This window comes from Canis lupus, chromosome 24 (assembly GCF_011100685.1).
Source record: "Canis lupus familiaris isolate Mischka breed German Shepherd chromosome 24, alternate assembly UU_Cfam_GSD_1.0, whole genome shotgun sequence".
NCBI lineage: Eukaryota > Metazoa > Chordata > Mammalia > Carnivora > Canidae > Canis > Canis lupus.
Window position 1 is genome coordinate 31,936,658 of NC_049245.1, and position 22,703 is coordinate 31,959,360.

The window sequence follows — 22,703 nt, forward strand, 5'->3', positions numbered from 1 at the left end:
AATATCTATGCTATATTTGAAAGATGATATTTAGACAAAATTCATAATAGTTATTATGGTATTAGTTTCTCCCAAAAAAACTGGAAATACTGTTTTAAAATTAGAGTAAAGTATTAAATGATTCAAGATGTGGAAATAATTGGTTTACATAAAATGTCAGTTTTAGTCACAAAAGTAATGAGACAACTATCCTAAGGGGTCTCTGGTAGTGTAATACTAGAACTATAATTATTTTTAATTTTTTATATTTTTTTAATTTATTTTTTAGAGAGGATGGGAGAGGGAGAATCTCAAGTAGTCTCCACGCTCAGCATGGAGCCTGATGTGGGAAGGGGCTCAATTTCACAACCCTGAGAGAATGACCTGAGCTGAAAACAAGAGCTGGATACTTAACTAAGCCACCAAGACACCCCTATTATTTTTTAGTTTTTAACTGTGCACAGAGATTTTACCTGGCTTCATCAGTGGATTTTTATGAAACATCCATTAGGTACAGAATTCTGTACTATGATGATTCTTCTAGAACTCCTGAGATTATCATCTGCCCATTGCCTAGCTATTTTAAAACCTGTTTTCTTTTCCTAAGAAGCTTTTATTTTAAACATTTTATATATTTATTTTGAGAGAGAGAGCACCTATAAGTGGTGGGAGGAGCACAGGGATAGGGGAGACTTTCAAGCAGACTCCTTGTTAAGCACAGGAGCCTGATGCAGGAGATCCCAGGACTGCGGATCAGGAGATCATGATCTGAACTGAAATTAAGAGTTGGATGCTCAGCCATTCAATTGACTGAGCTCTCCAGGCACCCCTCCTAACAAGCTTTTAGTCTTGCCTTGTAAACACAATCTTTTAGAGAGGTGTTTGCCTGTCACTTGTAAGTTTGTGAAATAAACCTGAGAGGGCCCACTCCCATACTCCTGGAAACCGCAGGGCGGGGGTGGGGGGATAAGGCTAGCCTGGGGTTGGGGTGTGTGCTCCGCTTCCTTGCCCTGGTCCATTGCCTTCTTGGGCCTGTCATGATCCTATCTAGGTCTTAGTGTGCTAGGATAAGCTCATTAATACGGAAAGAACAAAAGCAGTCCATGGTATATATATTATTATTTAACTGAAATAAATTATAGACAAAAGCTGGAAAAGGAAGCTGAAGACAGTGGTAGAATCTCTGTCCAGAAGAAAAGGATTAAAGGAAGATCTGTGGGGAAGCCCAGGTGGCCCAGTGGTTTAGCGCTGCCTTCGGACCAGGGGGTGATCCTGGAGACCCGGGTCGAGTCCTGGTCAGGCTCCCTGCATGGAGCCTGCTTCTCCCTCTGCCTGTGTCTCTGTCTCTGTCTGTCTCTCTCTCTGTCTCTCATGAATAAATAAAAAAAAAAATTTTTTTTTAAATAAAGTAAGGTCTATAGTCTATTTGAGATAAATGAGGTAGGGGAAAAAAGAATATTAAAGAAAAAATATAGACCTAACTGTGGAGAGTAGTGAAAATTCACTTCTTTACTTACATATGTGGGTTCAAATCGCATGCTTGAGTTCATTCAGCACTCTTCATTCGTTCTGTGGGATTCCACCAAATTCCTTTCCTGTTCTCAGTAACTGATGTGCTTTCAATGGTTATGTTATACTAATAGTGTTATTTTTCCTGTGAACCATTTGCTTTTAATGTGGCACAAGTCACAGTTTGTTTTGCAAGTCTTGTTTTATTTATGGAATTTGTGTATCTCTTGACATCTCTGGCTTGAGAATAATCCATTCCTAGCACATCACAGCAGTGCCTATTCTCTGTATGTGGTGTTGCTAGAAAAACTGAATTTATTTTTCGTTTTAACGTTTCACGGTTTTTCTCATTACAAAAGTAATTTATGCTCTATTATAGAAAAATTGAAAAATACAGAGATGAAAGGGGAAAAAAAGTATCTCTCAGTACAAAACTGACATTTTGATCATTTTTTCCCATTTTTTTCTTGCAGCTCATATTTGTTTATTTGCCTCACGGTTTAAGTTAGAGTGGCTGAATAATTTATGGCTTCCTTTTTTTTTTTTTTTTTTTTTGACCTCATGTTAACAACAACAACAACAAAAAGCAACAAAAGCACCTCATGTTATGACAGAAGCTTTCTTTCAGGTTACTGAAAACTCTTTATAACATAACTTCACCACTGGAGGAGGTTCCCTTATTCTTAACCACTTTTTCTGTGGCTGAACATTTCAATTTATTTCTAACTTTGTGTGATTATGACTGTGAAATTGTCCATAGAGTTTTGTATGCTTTGTTGATAACGTTGACTGTTTTAGCAATGTGTGAAAGAACTTATTTCACTATAACCTGGCTGACGCTGTTTGCAGTCATCTTTTTCATATTAATCTAATAGGCAAAAATACATTGTTTTGATTTTTTTTATTGTTTTGATTTTTTTTTTTTTTTTTATTGTTTTGATTTTTTAAATTACTAATTAAATTTTTTTCTTGTTAACTAGTTATTTCTTTTGTGATTTTTCTTTTTTTTTTTTTTTTTTTCCATTTTTGAGAGAGAGAGGAGAGGGGCAGAGGCAGAGGGAGAGCGAGAATCCATGCTGGGTATGGAGTCTGACATGGGGCTCTATCTCATGAACCCGAGATCATGACCTGAGTCGATGTCAAGAGTTGGACACTTAACCCAAGCGCCCTCTTCTGTGACCTTTCATGCTCGGGGATTAGTTTTTTATTTGGATGTAAAGTAGTGTCTTTTGATTCTCATAAAATATCTTTAAATCTTTATAGATTACCTTTGTATAATCTTCATTTATAAGTTAACTGGGAAAATGCTGTAGAACCAATTCACATTGCTTTTTGTTAAAGTCAAATAGAAGGATATAGAAGTATCTAAAATGAGAAGCAGGTGAGAATATGGTTGCTATCATAGTTGATATTTCTAGATCATTAAAATCCTGATGTGAATTGGCACTTAGTATGGATAGTTGCATGATTCTGATAAGTTTTTGGGGTCTAGGATGCATTTTGGGTGGTGCATTTTGGGATCTGAGTATCTGACACTGCTTTTTCATCAACAGAACCAAGGTGGGAAGCTGGCAGTCCTTGGCTCATGTCACATGTTCAGTGACCAATATTTGGATAAAGAAGAAAACAGCAAAATCATGGTAGGTTCTTCTCTTTCATTACATTAATGTATATTGTGTATGATTTTCATGTTATTAAAAAAAATACTGCTAAGGTAATCTATTCATTTAAAATCAGATCTTTGGGGATCCCTGGGTGGCTCAGCAGTTTGGTGCCTGCCTTTGGCCCAGGGCACCATCCTGGAGCCCCGGGATCGAATCCCACATCGGGCTCCCTGCATGGGGTCTGCTTCTCCCTCCGCCTGTGTCTCTGCCTCTCTCTCTCTCTCTCTCTCTGTGTCTATCATAAATAAATAAATAAATAAATAAATAAATAAATAAATAAATAAATCTTTAAAAAAAAAATCAGATCTTCAGGGACATCTGGCTGGTTCAATCAGAACATAGGACTTTTGATCTTGGGGTCATGAGTTCCAGCCTCACATTGGGTATAGAGATTACTAAAGAAAAACAAAACCAACACAACAACAACACCACCTCACAAACTTTAGAAAAATAAAAAATAAAACCAGCTCTTCAGAACTCATTATATGTCTGGCACTAAGAATACAATTGAGTCAGGAATAGGGCCTCATTTGAAAACATTTATAGTACATTGAGAGGCAGCATGAGAGACAGAGATGTAAATTTAGAAGGATGTGGTGAATGTTTTTAAGCATGCCATCTTGATGTGGAAGCCAATCCTGGAGGAGAGGTGAGGAGCAGGCTCAACCAGGGCCTCACATGTAAAGCCTAGGAGCTTGAACTTCCTGCAGAAAGCTATGGAGAGCCCTTGTAGAGTGTCCAGCAACCTTGGGCATAGTCAGATCTGTGTTTCAAAAAGACTCCTCTCTTAGACATGTGGAAGGTGAGAGGGAGGAGGCAGCCTGGAGCCAGTTAGGAGGTTGGCAGAGTCAGCCATCCAAGAGGAGATGGTGACCTGAGTGAAGATAGTGAAGGCAGGAATGAGGGGAGGGACCAGCTGGCACAAATTGTATTGGGAGGGCTTAAGACAGAACTGGTCACTGGTTGATGTGGGAAATGAGGTGAAAGCAATGCAGTTGCCTATCAGCATAATGTGAAGGAAACAGGAAACATGTCTTTTGAAGGATGACAGATGGCACATATCAGAGCTGGACATTGGTGTGATTCTGGTGACTCACTTGCCAGAGAAAGAAGGTCCTATTGAACCTTTTCATTAATGAACAAATTCCCTCAGCCCTTTAAGGCTGTATTATATTGAGAGATTGATTAAGATCTTGTTTCTGCAGAATCCACATGAAATTCTAGTGTCCCTAGACACATTCTAGGGGTGTCTAGATAGAGTCTGCTCTGCAAATTTAGACTGCCATCACATTTAAGGAGGGGTGGTTTTGGGAATATGAGCAAGTTTTAATACATTTTGGCCTGTAATTAGAGGTGAAAGTACCTTAAGATAAATGCTCAATTTCCAATAGTAAAAGTGGCATTAGGGTTAGGAAAACTTTGACATTTTCATATGATTTCACCAAGAGAAAAGTGGCTACTGTTTTTTGAAACACTGCTGTATAGTATCCTTCCTTTTATCATTTTTTCCTGATTGATTTAATTTTCTAGTTCTGCCTTGGGTTTTCTCAAGTAACCAAGTGTCTAATTCTGTGTTTATCTTTTAAACCCAGGATGTTGTTTTCCAGTGGCTCACAACGGGAGACATCAATCTAAACCAGATCGATGCTGAGGACCCAGAGGTAGGGACTGTGAATCATTAAAAAACTTTAAAGGCAAAAATTTGGGTTCAGCCTCTCAGCACCGCTTCCAACAGTTTCAAAGGCATATGTATCTCTTACTTTATCTGTAAGACAGATGGAAAGAAGTGTTGCTTTGGGAGGTGATGAAGGTCACATTATAAGAAATAATAAATTATGCAATTGGTTGGGATGGGAACCTCATTCTATGTATATGCTCCCTGGGCAAACTTTCAAAATCATTATCTGTAGAGAAGTAATTCTTTCAGAAATATGAAGGATATAAAAATAAGTTTTCATGAATAAACAAAGATCATCAGAATTTAAGTTTTAAACTATAATTTTGGTGTTTTGAGGAACAACAGTCCTAAAGGCATTAGGATCCTACTTATCAGATGATAGAGAGTGAGACCAGCATGGGATTAGGGCCAGTAACCTGCTTCCAAGTCTTGTTCTACTCTAACCCTTGGACCTTAAGCAGGCTATTTGTGACCTTTTTTCATCCTGATTTTCTCATCTGTGAAGTGGGGATACTAGTACCTGTGCTCCCTGTCTCACAGGATGATTGTGAGGCCTCATTTAGTAGAAGTATACTTACTTGTTAAATTAAAAGGTGTAGGAAGTAATATAGCTGTCAGAATTTTTTAAATTCTTATATTTATTATATACAGGCCCCATGTATCATATACCTTCACATAAATCAACTTATGCAATCCTTACAGTAGCCTTGGGAAGGAGAGGGTCTTATTCTCATTTTAGAGTTGAGGGAATGGAAATTCCCCAAGATTGCAGTATGCCCAAATAACAATTGACTGCAGAGTTTGACCCAAATTCAGCTCTCCTCATTCAAAATCTGCTTGTTCTATAATTGCTTCTCTTTCTTTCTTTTCTTTTCTTTCTTTCTTTTTTTTTTTTTTTTTTAAGATTTATTCATTCATTTGAGAGAGAGAGATATCATGCACAGGCGAGAAGGGCAGAGAGAGAGTCCTAAATAGACTCCCCGCTGAGCACAGAGCCCCATGCCCATCTCAGAGACCACAACCCCAGCCGAAATCTAGAGTCAGATGTTAACTGACTGAGCCACTTGGGTGCGCTGCTTCTCTGTGTCTTAAACTCTGAAGTGTCAGGAAAATGATTTCCTTGCTGTGGGAAACAGGGAATGGGTGAGAAGAGAGTCAGAAATGGTGGCCTACTGCCAGCTTCCTCCCTCAGCTGAGGATGTGACCTCCCCAGGACTGACTTGGGTTAGGAAACAGGAACCCCATGTCTAAAATATCTCCTCATATGGAAACATGAAATGTATATTTTGCTTAAATTCCTCCTGAAAAGTGATGTAAGTCCCCCAAGTAAAAGAATTGGAGGATAGTCAGAATTCGCTTTTCAGATCTCACAGGATCCAACTCTTGAGTGGATGGTGACCTTGTCAGCTGCCAATCCTAGTTAGCCTGAGGGGAGCCAAAGGAAGCAGTGCTAAGATATGAGGCATCTGCTCCTGGTCTGTGTGGCCGCCTTGCTCCTCCCAAGTTTCTGTCATTCCTATTTTCTAGGTGAGGAAATGGAAATAAGTACACTCCTCAAGGTCCCTGCCAAGATTGATACCTGGCCAGTCATTCATTACTAATGTCTGTGTTGGGCTGATTCTGGAGTGCCTTTTCTGCCATTCTCTTGTTTACTGTGTTCCGCCTGTGACACCAGACTGGTTCAGAAAGGAAGTGTCAGTAGGGTGCCAGAGGAGGGTGGTGCTTCGCTGAGGCCTTTCTCTAAAAGCACGTGATTTCGTGAATCTTCTTTTTTTTTTTTTTTTTTTTTATGATAGTCACAGAGAGAGAGAGAGAGGCAGAGACACAGGCAGAGGGAGAAGCAGGCTCCATGCACCGGGAGCCTGACGTGGGATTCGATCCCGGGTCTCCAGGATCGCGCCCTGGGCCAAAGGCAGGCGCCAAACCGCTGCGCCACCCAGGGATCCCAGATTTCGTGAATCTTCTGCACAGGAGACCTGGTGCAAATGTTGTGTTGTAAGGCTTTGGAAAGGAAAATGCTGGACCCACTCATACCACAAAGTAAGAAATTCTGAAAATCCAGAGTTCCTATGATTTCAGATCAAATCTTATGTTGGATTGGGTTTCAGACCCAAATGGCAGTTCAGTTTCAAATGAGACTTTATAAAATGGTAGCTCAATAGAGAGCTAAGAGGATTTCTGTGACAAGTTTTAACCTCCAAATCTGCCAGGAAATCATGAAAAACAGTGATCTTGGGGGAGTACTCTTATGTTTCCGTTTAGATGTCTAAGGCCTTGATGGTTTCCTGAACTAGGATTGTGCAGACATGTGAACCAGCCTCAGGATCTTTGGGACTGCTGGGCTTTCACCTTACCCATCTTTCTGCTGCACTTGGGTGCGTGTCCTGGCACGGTCCGCACCTCTGCTGCTGTTCTCACCTTCAACCCCCATCTTGTTAGTAGGGTGAAGCCTCTGACACAGACAAATATTGCAGGGAAAAGCAGTTGTTTATTTATATTCTTCTCCTGTTTCTTAAATTAAAAAAAAAGTTTAAAGATTAGGGAAGGTTTTGACTCTTGGGATATAGAAAAAAGTGAGTCTGTCTGCATAGACTTATTTCTGTGATGCTCAGGCATGTCTCCTCCCATGCTGGCAGTGGAAGATGTAGAACACACTGTCGCAGGGACCTCCAATTAGGAATAAACTTCTTGTTGCTAGCATGCATTTAAAGTTAAATGTAGGGCAGCCCAGGTGGCTCAGCAGTTTAGCACTGCCTTCAGCCCAGGGCGTGATCCTGGAGACCCGGAATCGAGTCCCATGTCGGGCTCCCTGCATGGAGCCTGCTTTTCCCTCTGCCTGTGTCTCTGTCTCTGTCTCTCTCTCCGTGTCTCTCATGCATAAATAAATAAAATCTTTCAAAAAAAAAAAGTAAAGTTAAATACTTTTTGAGTAGGTAATGCATTCGCAGTTTGGAATTCAAAAGCATACACATTGCCTGACTACTTTGTTCCCCTCTCCAGTGACAGTAATCTTAGCTGTTTCTTGTATGTTCTGACAGAGATATTTTATACATATATAAGTAAATAAATGTGTGCATGGATCTCATTCCCTCTTATTTTACATAAATGGTACATAAATGTGTGTTCACCACCACCTATTTTTTAAAATTAGCAATATGTCTGAGATGTTTCCTTATTTCTAAAGAGCTTTCTTTTGATTTTTGTTTGTTTTGTTTTTTTAAGACTGTATTTTCCATTGTTTGTACTGTAGAATATTTAACCAGTCTCCTATTGATGGACGTTTAGGCTTTCCTGGTCTTTTATGGTTACGAGCACAGAGCATGTGTCATCATTAAGGGCTCTCAGCAGTGCTGGAAGCATGTCCTTGGCTAGGTGAGAGGGGTTGGGATCTAGTGTCCGAGTGGAAGGGTCATCTGTTCTGGGCTCATAGGCGGTTCACACCTGTAGCAAGAGAGGAAGCCAAGTGTCTGGCCTCGAAGTTGCTGGGTGGAGTCAGCTGTAGTGGGAGCTTGTGGACTGTCATTTATGATTGTTTCTATTTTTTCACTGAGGTAGAAAATAAGGTCATCAGCCCCAGAATTAAGAAAGGGAAAGTTGTTTGAGATGGCTGAAGTGACAAAAGGAGGGCATTGCCGAGAATAATGACTGCTGAACACTCAAGATCAGTGATCATGAAATTAAAAGGAGGCAGTCAGCGTGCTTGTTTCTCCAGCTGTGCTCAGTACTGCATGAGGAATTACAGAGTTGGATTTAGCCAGCATTGCAGTTTAGCCAAGTGACTTTTGTTCCTCTTTTCACATGAAGTGGCTTATTTAAGGTTTAGTTCCTAGTGACCAGGAACAGATTTAGATGAAATTTTTACTCTTGCTGTGCTGTGTGAACCCTCTTGTGGCTTTCAGATTTCTGACTACATGATGCTGCCCGACACAGCCACCCTGTCAGAGCGGCTTCGAGTGTGTCTCCAGGAGGGCGATGAGAACCCAAGAGACTTTACCACCCTCTTCGACCTGTCCATTTACCAGCTGGATACCACTTCCCTCCCCAATGTCATCAAGTCAGTACCTATACCTCTCGGAGCTGCCCTGCACTCCATTCTGAGCATTTGGTTTAAAAATGTGAGCCTGGGGACAGAGGTTAGGGTCATGGCATATGTGGTATGTAAAACAAGTTCTCAGATCTGTGATGAAGTCGACAGAGATAGCTGGGAAAATTGGGGTGGGAGGTGATGGAGAGGAAACTGCCAGCAATTGTTAGTCGCCAGTTGTGTTCTAGGCTCATATTAGGCACTTATGGTGACCAACTTGTTCTGGTTTGCCTGGGACTTTCCTGGTTTCAGCACCCAGAATCCCATGCCCCAGGAACCCCCAGTAAATTGAGTTGGGTGGGCAAGGTGGCCTGCAGGCACCACACATTGTTACTTCACTTCATATTTCATTTGTCCTCTGAATCACCTGCCACATTTTCACCTGAGGAAGGCAGTTCAGGGGGTCAGGTATTCTCCCAAGGTGGGAGCCTGAATGCTTTCCAGACCTGGGCTTGTCCCTGTTTGATTGCCTGCTCATCATTGTCCATTCCTAATAACAGGCAGAGACAGAGGCCAACATCCTTCAGCCTGGCATGGCATCTACATCTGGATGAACCAAAGGCTGAGTTCAGCCTTCCTGCTGCTCCCTTTATGTTAAAGTTCTCCAAATACTGACTGAGCTCCTCCTGTGCCAGGCACTGTGTCCAAAGTTAATGGTTTTTTAGAGGTGATGGATGGAGGCTGTGAGGCAGGGTTACCGTATTGATGCTAAGTATGAAATAAAACCTGAAGACTAGGGCAGCCCCGGTGGTGCAGAGGTTTGGCTCCGCCTGCAGCCTGGGGTGTGATCCTGGAGACCCAGGATCGAGTCCCACATCGGGCTCCCTGCTTGGAGCCTGCTTCTCCCTCTCCTTCTGCCTGTGTCTCTGCCTCTCTCTGTGTCTATGAATAAATAAATAAAATCTTTAAAAAAAAAAAAAAAAACCTGAAGACTATGGACATAATGAAGAGAGAATTTGACTCAGACTCTGGTGATCAGGGAAGGCTTGATGAAAGAGGGGCTCTTTTAGCCAGCCATTGATTATCTCAACAAGTGTTTCTGGGGGGCCTGTGTTTGCCTGGCATGATGCTGGGTGCTGCACCATCAGGGGTGCAGAGGCTTCAGGAGTTGGCAGGGATGCCCAGATAGAGTTGGGCAATGAGTTGCTTCTATGAGCAAAGCCTGCCACGTATAGGTGTGTCCAGGTAAGTTTATTCCTAATTGCCCTTTGAACTGCATGTAGCTTTGGCTTCCAGCACCAACTTAGTAATAGTTGAAAACTTGGTCCTCTGAAGTCCTCTGCAATAATTTGTTCTGTGTTCTCCAGCCAGCACTTGAGACACGCCTGAGCATTACAGAGCCTGAGCATTACAGAAACGAGAAGCCAGGGCAAACAGCCGGAGGCTCAGGGCAAAGGCCGGATTTGTGAATGGATGCTAGAAAAGACCTCTAAAAGAGGGTCATGATTGAATCTGTGTTTTCTGAAACCAGACAAAATGATGCGCCTTGTAGCAGTTTATACAATGAATGTGAAAATAGAAAAAAATAGAAGTGAAGAAACCAGCTAGGAGACTGTTAACAGCAGATTGGAGGCTTGAGAGGCGGGATGGTGGGAGCAGTCGCTGTGGTTTCAAGAGATGTTTGGTAAGAAAGAATCAAGAGCCTTGGAAGTCTATATGGTCAGACCAGAGACAGGGTTTCCCCCTCGGGAATCTTTGCTCCAGGTGGAACTGCTGCGTGGCGCTCAGGATGTGGGGAGAGGAGAGAGAAATGAGTTCTGCTCCACCTCCATCTGATGTGGCTGAGAGGTTGCCTGTGAAGAGTGCAGGTGAACTACCAGTATAGATGCTGAAGCAGACTAAATAAGGTGATTAGAGAAGTGTGGGGAGGGGCTGGAGATGCTCAGGGACAGCACTGGAGTGGGGATTGGGCTAGAGACTGGGCCTCACAGCTGCCCTGGCTTTTGAGGCAGGAGAGGAGGCGGGCCTTTGCCAAGCTAGGGAAAAGCAGTAGAAGAGCAGGGGAGTGTGAGCCGCAGCAGAGTCCCTCGAAGCCAGGGGACGGAAAAGGACTGGAAAGCAGGGCGGTCTGGAGATGGACCTGGGGCTCTTCCTCCTCTGTAGTCTGTGCTTTTCTCAGAATAACAAGGCACATCAGGCTGCTACACTAGCCAGTTACAGTCAAACCAGCTTCGGCCTTTAGCCTCTGTGTCCTTCTCTTCTGATGTGGTTTAGATCAGGTCATTGTGACTGTTCTTCAGCGTTGAATGCAGGATTATTTTAGTTATTTTAGTGCCAGCAGAGTCAAGTAGTAGATATTTTGGAGCTTGGAGGACTCTTTTAATTGTATTTGTCTTTCATTCCATAGCAAAGGACAGTAGTTACAAGCCAGTTTCTATATGGTGCTCCTAGGTAATCGTATTTGCCAGTTACAACTTTTGAATGCAGTGTCTTTTCTCTGAGTAAAAATTCAATTAGTCTTTATTTATGTCGTCTGTAGAATGTTATTCTGAAATAACTTCATTTGTCCTGTTATGCCCAAGATTGCGAATCCGAGAAACCACCAAGGAGTCGACACTAATGGAAATGCACGAGGGTTTATTTGCAAGCTCGAGCTTGGGTTCAAGTATACCTGACACAGCAGAGCAGGGACTTGGACCCTGAGGCTAAGAAGCATAGCAGTTTTTTTATTTTTAAACATTTTATTTATTTATTCATAGAGACACAGAGAGAGAGAGAGAGAGAGAGAGAGAGAGGCAGAGACACAGGCAGAGGGAGAAGCAGGCTCCATGCAGGGAGCCTGATGTGGGATTCGATCCTGGGTCTCCAGGATCATGCCATGGGCTGGAGGCAGTGCTAAACCCACTGAGCCACCAGGGCTGCCCAGCATAGCAGTTTTATAGGGGCCCGTGGCCAATGAGATTGTAACACACACAGAAAGTTGCACAGTAACGTAGGTCCACACACAGGTGGCCAATTGAATTACATTTTACCCTATAGTATCCATTTGAACTGGTCTATTACTCTGGTCAGAATTGGCACGTAGTTTTGGTGGGCAAAAGGCAGGGTTACACATTTTTTTATGACCTAGTTTCTGGTAAGGGTATGCTCAGCGGCTTGACTAGGGTGGGGGTGTACCGTAAGCAATAAGCCAGTTTTTGGTAAGGGTTATACATGAGATGGTGGGTGTAGCACGAAATGGAGTTAGTCCTGCTCTGCTTGTCCAGGGGCAGGGGATTTTTGTTAAATTTCCTGGGTCACACAGTCCATCTGGTATTTATTGATGCCTGTAGGGGTGAGATGGAGACAGTGTGGAGTCCTTGCCTTCTGGGTTCAGGGGCTGATGATTTGGGGACTGAGACCCAGAGTGAGGAGTGAGGTGCTACAGGTCAGGCCAGAGTGTTTTGGAAATAGCTTTCCGAAATTAGGTTTTCTTGTTTTATCTATTTATTCATGAGACACAGAGGGAGGCAGAGACACAGGCAGAGGGAGAAGCAGGCTCCTCACAAGGAGCCCGATGTGGGAGTGGATCCCGGATCCCAGGATCAGCCCTGAGCCAAAGGCAGATGCTCAGCTGCCGAGCCACTCAGGCGTCCTGGGTTTTCTTGGTTTTAAGATTAGTTTCTCCACTCATCCCCTATCCCCATCAGGCATGCACGTTGGTTAATAGGAAGATTTGGGCAGGTGGTGAGCTGAGCAAGAAAGGGAAGAGGCAACGGAATTTGTTTTATTATTCACACGGGTCTTCAGTATAGCTGACTCCATCTGAGAACAGAAAGAAAGAAACGGCTGGGATGGCAGAGGCCAGGCTTGGCAGCAGGATTCTTTGTGTGCCAGTGGTGGTACCTTTAGCTTAGATACTGCCCCTAGCGACATTCTGCCTGCATTATAGACCAAGTCCTTGGGTCCCTGGTTGGCAGGGATTGGCTGGCTCAGAGTTCCAATCTTGCCATTGTCCCTTTTTAACCAGGTGACCTTGGGAAGCTATTTCATCTCTATACCTCTGCTTCCTCTTCTTTTTTTTTTTTTTTTTAATTTTTATTTATTTATGATAGTCACAGAGAGAGAGAGAGAGAGGCAGAGACACAGGCAGAGGGAGAAGCAGGCTCCATGCACCGGAAGCCCGATGTGGGATTCGATCCCGGGTCTCCAGGATCGCGCCCTGGGCCAAAGGCAGGCGCCAAACCGCTGCGCCACCCAGGGATCCCTCTGCTTCCTCTTCTATAAAAGATTATACCCACTATCTAGGGTTGTTTTGAGCATTAAGTGAGATAAGTTTCAGTGCCCAGCACAGGGTCAGGCATTATATGTGGCATGTAACAGGTACTCATGTAACTAACTGTTCACTCCATAGGGATCTTCTGCACTGCTAAGCTTCTCCCCAGACACCTGGGAATAGTGGAGGAGATGATGGCAATAAGCTCACCGAATGGCTTTCTGTGGTCACAGACCTCTTTCCTTTCTAAAATCACCCATCCATAGAAGCAGGCATGAACTTTGTTCACACCTGTTGGCATTTCCTTGTTCAACTTAATTTTAAAAGGTCACAAATGGGGTCACAAATGGGGGCTCCTGGGTGGCTCAGTGGTTAGGCGTCTGCCTATGGCTCGGGATTGTGGTCTCAGGGTCCTGGGATCAAGCCCGGCTCCTGGCTTCCTGCTCTGCAGGGAGTCTGCTTCTCCCTGTCCCTCTGCCCCTCCCCACCATGTTCTCTCGCTCTCAAGTAAACAAAATCTTTTTAAAAAATAAAAAATAGGGGCAGCCCTGGTGGCTTAGTGCCACCTTCGGCCCAGGGTGTGATCCTGGAGACCCGGGATCGAGTTCCACGTCAGGCTCCCTGCATGGAGCCTGCTTCTCCCTCTGCCTGTGTCTCTGCCTCTCTCTCTCTTTCTCTGTGTGTCTCTCATGAATGAATAAATAAAATTAAAAAAATAAATAAAAATAAAAAAATAAAAGTCACAAATAGTTTAAATTAGGTGAGTATATTCTAATTTGCCTCATTCCCTGAGAAATTAAGCCAGCTTACAAAATTATGTATAGTACAAAAGAATAATAGGGAAGTTTGAGAGAATGGAGGCAGAGGGGAAGCCACAATCAAAAGGAAACATGAGGGATCCCTGGGTGGCGCAGCGGTTTGGTGCCTGCCTTTGGCCCAGGGCGCGATCCTGGAGACCCGGGATCGAATCCCACGTCGGGCTCCCAGTGTATGGAGCCTGCTTCTCCCTCTGCCTATGTCTCTGCCTCTCTCTCTCTCTCTCTCTCTGTGTGACTATCATAAATAAATAAAGAATTAAAAAAAAAAAAACAAAAAAAAAACAAAAGGAAACATGAGGTAAGGTCAGCACTTGACTCTGTGAACCCCTCACTAGCACTGTCCCCCTGCTGTAGCCACTCTGGCTACCCCAAGATCCTGTGAAAATCCTCGTACCTTTACTCTTGCATCTGCCTGGGATACTTGTGAAAGTAAGTACAGGACTTCCTCCTTTCACTCAGGGCTTATCTGACAGGCTGTACCCCATGCTTCCTCCCTCTCTATCCCTCCCTCCTGGTTTTTCCTTTTAATACATATTGATACTGGCATCTTGGGTTTTGTTTATTGTGTGTCTCTCCTCTAGTAGAATGTAAGTTCATGAGGGCTGCCTTGGTCTCTTGTCATGGTTGCTGTTCTCTTGGTATAAAACTACCTGGTGCATAATACATATTCAGTAAATACTTGCTGAGTAAATGAGCACACAGAAGTGTATGTTAGAGGGGCACCTGGTTAGCTCCGTTGTAAGAGCGTCCGACTCTTGATATCAGGGTCATGAGTTTCAGCCCCATGTTGGGTGTTGAGATTACTAAAAATTAATTAATTAAAAAAAGAAGAAAGAGAAAGAAAGAAAGAAGTGCATATTGTACAGATCTGTTCAGTTGCTAGAAGCAGACTTCAGATTTGACCCCCTTCTCTTGATTGTAAAAACAAGGAAACAGTTATAAGGTTCGCACTGTATATTGGGTAAAAATAAAAAGCCTGTTTAGAAGCCTGATATGAAACTTGAAAGAACTTTCCCTTCAGTTCTCAATATAGTCATACCATATGATACACTAGAGAAGATTTATGAAAGGATCATTACATGTAACAATGTATTTTGTGTTTTTCTATGAAAGTGTTGAACCACCTGATTTGATGGAAAAAAGCACAGTGCAGTCAGTTAGATTTGCTTTGCCACAGTGTCTCACATTGAACCCTGCTTTTTTGTCTTCTTATTAACACAGGGCCCATGAACAGCTGAACGTGAAACATGAACCTCTCCAGCTCATCCAACCTCAGTTTGAGACGCCACTGCCAGCCCTTCAGCCAGCGGTGAGTAGGTGTGCCTGGGGGATCCTGCTACAGAACCCAACTCTTTGCCCTTACCTTGCCAACTGGGCCACCACATGGGTCTTTCCTCCAAATGTGTATACGTATGTATACCCTAAATGTATGGCACGTCTCATGAAATCATGTTTCTCTGGCTCTGAACATGCAAAGACCAAACCATTATTCTGTAAGGCCTTCCACTGGTTGTAGCTCCCAACTGAGAAATCAAGAGCATGGACTTTTGTGGCTGTTAAAAGCATTTCCCACCTTGTGTAGTTGGAGGGCATATATGGTATGAGAAATCCTGGGTGAAATGGAGGAAAGGCTGTGCACTGCTGCTTTCTAGCCAGCAGGTGCTCAGATTCATAGCACAGTCTGTAGCCTAGGGGTGGGCACACGTGCACAGGTTACTTTCAACATTCTAGTCAGCGGGAACTCAACTTACCTTCAAAACCATCCTATCCCACCACATTCTGGAATGTTATGAGCTGCTTGGCTTCATTTTGGTAGCTTTTTAAATTGGCCATGGTGGAAGATTTACATTGCAGAAAATGACAAAGGCTACAGAGCAGGCCTATGTTCTATTGTCTTGGAAGCTGATAGTGAAACATTTCTCAGCACACCGCTGACGCATACCTGCAAATTCTGGCACCAGGTTTATTTAGCACTTTCTACATGAATCTACATCTACATCTGGTTCCCCAATTTTTGTCCTTTACGAACTCAAGGTTAAATGAGAAACACATTGTACAGTCAAGTATTCAGCACAAATAAGCCTAATCAGCCCCAAGCTTTTGTCCTTGCTCAAGGTAATGCGCACTGGTATGTCAGTTTGATTGATTTAGATTGATTTAGCAGTGCTTTAGTTTGATGCTGGCTCTGCTTAGTTGTTTATAATGGACTAGTTGTCTCGCTTGATATGGTCTAATGGGTTAGGGCAGAAGGAGGTGATAGGCATTTAGGTGGTTCATCCCAGGGAGGAGCTGAGTTTGGCCTCTCGTTTCCCTTCCATCTTATCACTGCCAGTTATGGCACATGTTCTTTCATGAAAGACCTTATTTCCTTTCAGGTTTTCCCTCCCAGTTTCAGAGAATTACCACCTCCTCCACTGGAGCTATTTGACTTAGATGAGACGTTTTCTTCTGAGAAGGCCCGCCTTGCTCAGATTACTAATAAATGTAAGTTTGGCAAAGTTTTTGTTTGTTTTCTTTTGTAAGTTTTACTTAATTGTGAACTTCTGAGATTTTTCATGAGAGAAAGCTAGAGTTTGTTCAGGGAGAATAAAATATGAATGGTGGTGTAAAATGATAGTTTCTGTTTGTTTCATGTAAGTGATGTTGATTGTTTCTCTCGGGCCAGTTAGTTCAGTGAGTTAGAACATGGTACAAAGCAGAGGCTGAGGGGGCCTGGGTAGCTCCGTGGTTGAGCATCTACCTTTGGCTCAGGGAGTGATCCTGGGGTCCTGGGATTGAGTCCTGCATCAGGTTCCCCCTGGGGAGTCTGCTTCTCCCTCTGCCTATGTCTCTGCCTCTTTCTGTGTCTCTCATGAATAAATAAATAATATTTATTCAAAAAAAAAAAAAAAAGCAGAAGCCAAGGTCTTACCTTTAATTGCTGTAGGTCCTCAGTTGTGTCCTATTGAGTAACTGGAGGATGGATTCTGACCCTGGCTGCCACTTAGCAAATCTAGGTCATTGGTCATAGGAGCAGTTTAAATAAGAAAACTCAGTCAGGGCCAAAAGAATTATAGAGACTTCAAACTGGAAGGGATCCTGGAGAGAGTTATGTGTGCCCACCTTGATATGTGGATCATGAGGTGAGGTCCCAGGCCACATGGGTATATGGTGAGTGGTTCTTCTGACTCTGGGCCCACTGCTCCTTCTGACATGCCTTGCCTCCTACATAGCAAATGGGCCTATGCACATGTGCTTAGAGGCATAAAATTAATCCATTTTGAGGCAGTGACCCTACTCCTGGGAATCTAATCTAAAGAGATGAGTGAAGGTAGGTATACAGATGACTGCACGTTATTTAAGATTGGGAATCAAAATTATTTAAACATTTGGGATTAATGTTCACTAGCAGAGAAATTATAGTAAATTGTGTCACATTCATTCAATGGGATGACATGTCAATTATATTTTTATTTTTTAAAGATTGTTTGTTCATTCATTCATTCATTCATGAGAGACACAGAGAGGCAGAGACATAGTCAGAGGGAGAAGCAGGCTCTCTGGGGAGCCCAATGCGGGACTCGATCCCAGGACCCTGGGATCATGACCTGAGTCAAAGGCAGACGCTTAACCACTGAGCAACCCAGGCACCCCACAACATGTCATTATAAAAAAGGTTTCTGAAGTCCAAAGAGTGACCCACACGTACCATTGAGAGTGTTTCTGGTTCTAAATCCCAAGACAGGGCCAGCCACTCTTGCAATGATACTTTCATCCTTCCTGTCCCCCATGCCTTGGCCCCGACCCAAAGAAAATGCCTGGGTATGACTCCAAATTAAGTGAGAATACTTTCTTTCTTTCTTTTTTTTTTTTAAGTGAGAATCCTAAGTGAAGGAAGGCAAGATAGAAAATTGCATGTTAAAAAAAAAAAAAAAAAGGGATCCCTGGGTGGCGCAGCAGTTTAGCGCCTGCCTTTGGCCCAGGGCGCGATCCTGGGGACCCGGGATCGAATCCCACGTCGGGCTCCCGGTGCATGGAGCCTGCTTCTCCCTCTGCCTATGTCTCTGCCTCTCTCTCTCTCTCTCTGTGTGACTATCATAAATAAAATAAAAAATTTAAAAAAAAATTGCATGTTCAGTAGGATCCTAAGGATGTGAACATCTTTATGTGCCCACAGACCAGGAAGGAGTATGCAGAAATGAAAACAGTTCAATGTAAAGCACCTTCACTGCATCTCTCTTTTGTGTCAGGCATTGTGGTAGATGCTGAGCAGTCAAAAATTAGCAAGACATAGTGATTAAGAATAACAGACCTGGGATGCCTGGGTGGCTCAGTGGTTGAGTGTCTGCCTTCGGCTCAGGGCGTGATCCTAGGATCTGGGATTGAGTCCCACATGGGGCTCCTTACAGGGAACCTGCTTCTCCCTCTGCCTATGTCTCTGCCTTTCTCTTTGTGTCTCTCATAAATAAATAAAGTATTAAAAAAAAGTAACAGACCTGTGAAGGGTCAGATGCTTTGATCCAACATATGTTTCTAGCAATGTATCCTATAGAGATCCTTATAGAAATGTGAAACAAAAAATATAGCTATAGAGATATTAATTGTAGCCCCTTCCCCTGATCATGCTCTCTCTCTCTCAAACTCACTTTCTATCTCAAATAAATAAAATCTTTTTTTTTTTTAAGATTTTATTTATTTATTCATGAGGGACACAGAGACAGAGAGGCAGAGACTTAGGCAGAGGGAGAAGCGGGCTCCATGCAGGGAGCCCAATCTGGGACTCGATCCCAGCACTCCAGGATTACGCCCTCGGCCGAAGGCAGTACTAAGCCACTGAGCCACCCAGGCATCTCTCAAATAAGTAAAATCTTAAAAAAAAAATAAATAAGAAATAAATGAAATACAGTGTTAATAAACAAATGAAATACATCTGTTAAGAAAGATACAGAGCATAAGCTTTGACTTGAGATGTCCATGATGTTAAATGATGAAAGCAACTTACAGAACTATTATAGTTTGATCCCATTGTTTACACATATATAAATATGTAGGTGCACATGGCAATAATTACCTTAGGTTGTATTGGTGGGGACAGAGTTAGAGCAGGAGATTTGTAGCTATGTGGTTTGAATATTTTAATAAAAACTTACATTTCTATCATAACTTTAAAAAATATACATCAGAAGAGGAAACAAAGAAAAGAATTATAGTCTAGTAGAAGAAGGGATGTAATGGCTATCCATCTTTGATATTGGGCTGCTGGGGATGGCTACACAGAGAGATACGTTATGGATAGAAGTATGAGTGTTTGTTTTTCTTTAATTTCCTTTTCTATAATATTGCTTTAATAAGTGCTATTTAATACCCCTATGTCCTTCTCATAATGGTCCTTGCTGCATTCAGAAAAAATGGTAATTTGATTTCCTACTAGTTCTTCCTGTTCTTTGTAATGTAGAAATTCTGGATCTGGGAGTAGGAGAGCCGAACCAGTCCAGCTTTATTTCAATTACAAGTGTCACATTTTTGTCCTAATTTATAAAAGCAGCACATCAGAGATCTCTTTAGTTTATTATTGTTTAAATCCTGTGGTCACATCACCCTAGGAAAGGTGAGTGATCTTGAGAGGTATAGGAACCTGACAAAGGCGTACCTAAACCACAGTGAGTCTGAACTGGGGGAAGGATGGGAAATAAAGGCTCATCTGATTGTCACCACTGTGCCTAGGTACTGAAGAAGATCTGGAATTCTATGTCCGAAAGTGTGGTGACATTCTTGGAGTAACCAGTAAACTACCAAAGGACCAACAAGATGCCAAACATATTCTTGAGCATATCTTCTTCCAAGTGGTGGAGTTCAAGAAATTGAACCAGGTACAGTCTAGAAAGCCCACTGAAGTAGGAGCCCTTTCAGTGGTGGTATCTTTCCTAAACTGGACTTCTTAGGTTTTATGCCATCCATTCATTCTGCAAATACTCATTAAGTATCTATTAGGTAAACAAAACAGACAACAATCCCTGCACTTATAGAACTCATGTTCTAGCTGGAGGAGCTAGACAGTAGACATAAATATATAAGTAAATCATATAATATATAGTACAAGATGATGGCATTAAAAAGGTAGAACAGGGATCAAGTGTGCTGAATGTGGCAGTATTAAATAGGGAGGGTGGTTAGAGTAGGTCCCACTATAAAGTTGACATTGGAGCAAAACCTGAAAGTGTTGAGGGATTTCACCATGCCGATAGTTGGGAGACAAGTGTCCCACACAGAGGGAAGACCTGTGCAAAGACCCTCAGGCTGGGCTTTCCCTGCCTGGCATGTTTGAGGCATAACAGTGATGTCAGTGTGGGTAGAGACCTGGGAAAAGTATAGAGAAGCTGGCCACAAGGTCAGCACCTTATTGCAGAAATCATCTTTCTGGATTGAGGACCAAGGACTTTAAAATTATGTCTGGTCTTCATTTGGTCTATTCAACCAGTTGGTAAATGGGCATTTATATACTACTGATGGGAGAATAAATTTGTCTCACTTTTCTGGTGATCTGTTTTATAATATTTTTCAAAAGCCCTGAAAATGTAGGTACCTTTGACATAGTAATTCTAATCCTTAGCATTTGTCTTAATAGTATAATCCTAAATGTGTATAGATTTACCAACTAGGATGCTCAGTGTAGTACTGTTTTAATAGAAGAAAAATCTTCACCAGTAGGGAGCTGGTTAAGTACCTAGGGTGTAGCCATAACATTAAAAATGTTCAGAAGAATGTTTAAGGACTTGGGAAGACATTCAGGATATAGTAAGTGGGGTTGCAGGGGCAAGAGCTATAAAACAGTGTAAGGGTCCATTTTCATATATATATGTGTATGTACATACATACCATATATGCCATTCAGTCATTCCACATACATACATACATGCTTAGGATTTTAGATGCTGAGTGGAAAGGTTAGATACTCTACTGGCAGGGGCTGGCTCTGCTGGATACTCATAGTGCTAGATGTTGGGGGCATTGGAGTGAACAAGATGGATGTAGCCTTTGCTGTCTCTTTCTGAGCCACGTTCTGTAGGGGGGACAGGAATATTATAGGGCAGTTGCAGTGCTCAAGATAAAGTGCCATCAAGGGAACCCAGAAGGGAGTTGATGTAACTGCTGGGGCACTGAAATGTGGGATGGGGCTCAGGTACGTTCTCAGTACTTACCTTACTGGCAAGGCAGAGACAGCCCCCCAGTCCAAGGTAAGAAGTCTTCTGTGGTCTTTGCATTGGTGCCTTCAACTGTATTTGCTCCCTACTCCTTGTGGTGGATGGTGGGCAGTAGTCAAAAGCCCTGTCCTTAGAGTGAAAACTTGGATCCTTCAGCTGGATCCAGCCTTCAAGCCAGAGATTACTTACGTGTCCCAATTAATGATGATTCAGAATCTTAATCACAGTGCAAAACACCAGAGTTCACATCTCATGCTTTGTACTGAAATACTAAAATTCTATCTTATTCTCTCATCCAGGAACATGACATTGATACAAGTGAACCAGCATTCCAGAACAATTTCTGAGAATCATGCCTCTTGAAGCATCTTCTGCCTAATTCTCTTTGTAAACTATTTTTGAATTGTTTTTCAAATCCTTACAAAATTGTCTATATACTCTTTACCCCGAGTTATAGGCCTGTGCATCTCCTGTAGTGACTACATAGGTATAACATGTCTAAAAAGATCCTTATGTAAGATATGTTCCATTTTTTAAATTAAATCTGACTGAACCTGTACTTTTATAATTTGAGTCTTGCATTGAAGTCTTTTCTTCAGACTCTAGTTCTGAATTTGAGTCTCCTTTATCAAAGGCATAAATGTCAAGCTTATGAATATTGTTGAGCTTTTGGACTAGCTCAGAAGGATGTAAAACAAACTTAACCCAGTCTGTTTGCCCATGTGCCTAATGAAAATGGTAAAATAGTAGATCGATACCTTCCTTACATGGATGACTCACCTCTTCATCTCCCAGCTGTCCACAGGACACAACCATTGGAGGCTGTCGGCTCTACCCACACTTTGTCACCCTCCTCTGAGCTCCTGGAGCACTGAATTCTGTCATCATTTTGGGTTATAATGTGATCATCTGTCCAAGGACAATGGGAGACTGTACCTGCGTGAATGTCTGGCAGCTGAGGTGGATATGTATAGCAGTCTACTGGATATACTGGGAATCAGCTTTGGGGAACCCTGAAAGCCAGATAGAAGATTGCAGAACTACTGCTGGTGTGTAAGGGATGCAATGCAGTGGAAACAGCTTAGCTTGTGGGTTCTATAAAGATGGGAACTATGGAAGGAAGACCATGAGAGGGTGTGATATAACCCCAAGAGGAAGTAATGAGGATGTGAACTAAAGTGCTGTTGTAGGAAAGGTGGCATTTAAAAATTTTTTTTCGAAATTTATTAGAGAGCGGGGGGGAGCAGGGGAAGAGGTAAAGGGAGAGAGAAAGAAAGAATCCCAAGCAGACTTTGAACTGAGCACGAGCCTGACTGGGGCTCACAATCCTGAGATCATGACCTGCTGAAATCAAGTCAGACACCGGAGTCACCCAGGTGCCTGGAAAGGTGGCATTCTGATAGATTTGGTACAATGATTGAGGGTCAGATAGGCAAGATTTTGAGCCTAATATCCTGGGAAGCAATAGAGCTACTGGAAGATGGGGATTCTGAGGGGCGAGCTGTTTTGGAGCATACAAGGTCCAGTTGAGATGATGGCCATCATACCAGTGGAAATAACCAGTAAATAGAAATTTCTGAGGTTTAGAAGAGAGA

The 22,703-nt window shown here is 42.6% G+C and overlaps 1 protein-coding gene across 4 annotated transcripts in view; it reads left to right on the forward strand.

Annotated features, from left to right (window-relative positions):
• The window catches only part of IFT52 (intraflagellar transport 52), a 39,070-nt gene extending 17,394 nt beyond the window's left edge, over positions 1-21,676 (forward strand). For all 4 annotated transcript variants that reach the window (XM_038572367.1, XM_038572366.1, XM_038572368.1 and 1 more), the window contains 7 exons: positions 3,042-3,128; positions 4,745-4,813; positions 8,730-8,884; positions 15,149-15,236; positions 16,303-16,411; positions 19,631-19,776; positions 21,408-21,676. In XM_038572367.1, coding sequence (XP_038428295.1) covers positions 3,042-3,128; positions 4,745-4,813; positions 8,730-8,884; positions 15,149-15,236; positions 16,303-16,411; positions 19,631-19,776; positions 21,408-21,455 — 702 coding nt within the window. In that variant the 3' untranslated portion in view covers positions 21,456-21,676. The remainder of the gene's footprint in view (positions 1-3,041; positions 3,129-4,744; positions 4,814-8,729; positions 8,885-15,148; positions 15,237-16,302; positions 16,412-19,630; positions 19,777-21,407) is intronic.
• The last annotated feature ends 1,027 nt before the right edge of the window (positions 21,677-22,703 follow it).